This window comes from Trichechus manatus, unplaced genomic scaffold (assembly GCF_000243295.1).
Source record: "Trichechus manatus latirostris isolate Lorelei unplaced genomic scaffold, TriManLat1.0 scaffold00015, whole genome shotgun sequence".
Lineage (NCBI taxonomy): Eukaryota > Metazoa > Chordata > Mammalia > Sirenia > Trichechidae > Trichechus > Trichechus manatus.
In genome coordinates, this window is record NW_004443951.1 from 2212192 (window position 1) to 2214948 (window position 2757).

The following is a 2757-nucleotide window of genomic DNA, read 5'->3' on the forward strand; positions in this document are numbered from 1 at the left end:
TGGAAGAGTGGGAAACAAGGTTACATCAGGACCAGTTGAGGGAGGCTAAATGTGTAGCCTAGAGAAGAAAAAACTCAGAAGGAAGCATAGGGAATTCAAACACCGTCTGCAAATGTCAAGGGGTTGTCCTATGTACAACTCTCCTGAGTCTAAGAGATAGAATCAGGGAACATCATAAGATATAAAGAAACAGATTTCACATCAATATGGGAAAGAATTTAAGTCCGTTGTCCACGATGGAAAGGAGCCCTGGTGGCGCAGCGGTTAAAGCACTCAGCCGCTAACCAAAAGGTCGGCGGTTCAAACCCACCAGCCGCTCCACGGGAGAAAGATGTTTGGCAGTCTGCTTCTGTAAAGATTTATGGGCTTGGAAACCCTATGGGGCAGATCTCTGTCCTATAATGTCTCATTGAGTCAGAATCAACACAATGGCAATGGGTTTGTTTGGGTTTGGGATCCACAATGGAATCGACTGCTCTCGGGTTAGTAAACTCATTATCTACTGGACAGTCTTTTGTGGCAGAGGGGGGTCAGGCATCTAATGACTGGAATGTAGGGGTGAGGGATAGAGGGATTGAATTTAATTGACCTGCATTGCTTTCCAACTCTGTATAGTTAGTTGGGAGGGGTGCGGCAGATTTACTTTCCTAATTGTGCTTAACATGCTGAGGCAAGTAGCTAATGGCCTGGAATTCAGCATTTGCCAAAGCTAATCTACTAAAGTTGGTCAACCCTAAAATCCTATGAGGGAGGATTGAGAAGGTTTGGATCTCTGTGCCCACCTTTACGAAGACACAGGATAAAATGGCAGGAAAAAGCAACAGATCTGGATTTACACAGACCTGGGCTCAAATTTTAGTTCACCCACTTGCTATGTGATCCAGGGCAAATGTTACTTAAGCTCGCTGAGTCTCAGTTTCCTCATCTGTAAAATAAATGTGATAAATCCTGTCTCTTGGGGTTGTTTGACGATTATATGAGCTAATAGCTGTAAAGTAATTAAATGTCTGGTACCCTGTGGATACTCAACAAAGAGTAGCTACTATGGATCTAATGATGATTTCTTTGACCTTTCTCCCCTAGCGAGTGGCTTTAAGCCTTGAAGATGATGGACTACCCTGAGGATGGGACCACTCTCTTCGTGCCTCATGGAATTCAGTCCCATGCACTACACTCTCTGTATGGTTTATGACTGAACGGATGGTTTCTGTATATGGGTCTGTGTGAGTGTGTGTGTGTGTGTGTGTGTATGTGAGTGTGTGTGTAATTTTTTCTTAATTTATGTTGCAGAAAGGTAACCACAAAGTTATGATGAACTGCAAACATCCAAAGGATGTGAGAGTTTTTATATGTATAATGTTTTATACACTTTTTAACTGGTTGCACTACCCATGAGGAATTCATGGAATGGCTACTGCTGAGTGATTAACATAATGTACATAACGGAACTGGGCCTGGTGGTACAGTGGCTTACTCACCATTTAAAAACTATATTTACAGAGGATGTTTGGTTTCTTGGGGTTTTTTAGGTTTGGGGGGTTTTGTTTTTTTTGTAAATAAAATAATTATGCTTTGTGGCTATCCATCAACATAAGTAAAAAAAGAAAAGAAAAAACAAAAACGCTTCAACCCCCTTCCCCATTTAGATTATTTATTAACATATTTCAAAAATAAGATTAGTTCTATAAACAATTTAGAAAAGTGAGAGTATTTATTTTTGGTATGCTTGGCTCTCCATGCAGACTGTGTGTGTGTGTGTTTCTGTTTCTGTTTCTGTGTGTGTGAGAGAGAAAAATCTGTAGAAAAGAGTGCTCACGTATGGTTATTGTTCAAATACACAAAGATAGATATATTTTAAAACAGTCCACAAGAGGGTTATCTGTAGTTTTCAGAGAAGCCTTCAGAAATTTGGCTCAGAAGGCAGATACCATGGATTGTGCAAACACCTAGTGAAAGAGGCAGATCTTTTCCACCTCTGGCTATTCCTGAGGCTCCAGTCAGTCCGGAGAAGCCCTCCAGCTCACCCATGGCTGCGGTGACTCCTACCTGGGCTTTCTGTTCTGTGGCTAAGGCCACTGTGCAGACTTTATACAGTTCCAGAAGCACCTGTGAGCTCAAGTCAGAACATGCCAGCACCTCAGCTGCTCCTAGTTTTAAAAGTTCAGCTCTTTGAGTAACTAATTTCCTTCTGGGCACTTGGGTTGAAATCACTAAGTGTCCTCTGCAGCACCCTGAAGGGTGCCATCCTTACGTGCAGAGCTAAGAATGTTTCCAGGACAGGCCAAGTTGTCCCTAGGGACCGGCTCAGCACGGGAAGTCTTAGACGAGCTGTGGCTGAGATTAGGATGGTGGGATAGGTTTTACTACATCTCTGTTTCTCCCTTCTCCTGACTTTCTGCCATTTCCTTTTGGTGAGGAAAACATTTTAAAGTAATACATAGGTTTCTTACCATCATGTGTTCATATAGATAAAACTAATTTTTGGCTTAAGTCAGAAAAGGTAGCCAGACCAGAAGTCATATTTGAGAGGGGAAATGGCATACGCAATATTATAGTACATTGGACACATAGGTTCACGCAGGGATTTGGTTTACTGCTTTGTAAATAAAAGGAGAAACTCTGGGTGTATGTATAGAGTTTTTTTTTTATTATAGGCACTTTCTTTGTTTTCCTTGGGCCATGGTGGGCAGGAAGAAGTGCTGTTTTCTCTTTATGGGGGTCTACCATTGAAAACATAATCCTGCAGTCCCAGGAGGA

At 41.9% G+C, this 2757-nt stretch overlaps 1 protein-coding gene across 1 annotated transcript in view; it reads left to right on the top strand.

The window, feature by feature from the left end:
- LRP8 (LDL receptor related protein 8) overlaps positions 1–2716 on the top strand; it is an 85845-nt gene extending 83129 nt beyond the window's left edge. The window contains exon 21 of the mRNA XM_004372043.2: positions 1084–2716. Coding sequence (XP_004372100.1) covers positions 1084–1122 — 39 coding nt within the window. The 3' untranslated portion in view covers positions 1123–2716. The remainder of the gene's footprint in view (positions 1–1083) is intronic.
- Positions 2717–2757: the final 41 nt, after the last annotated feature.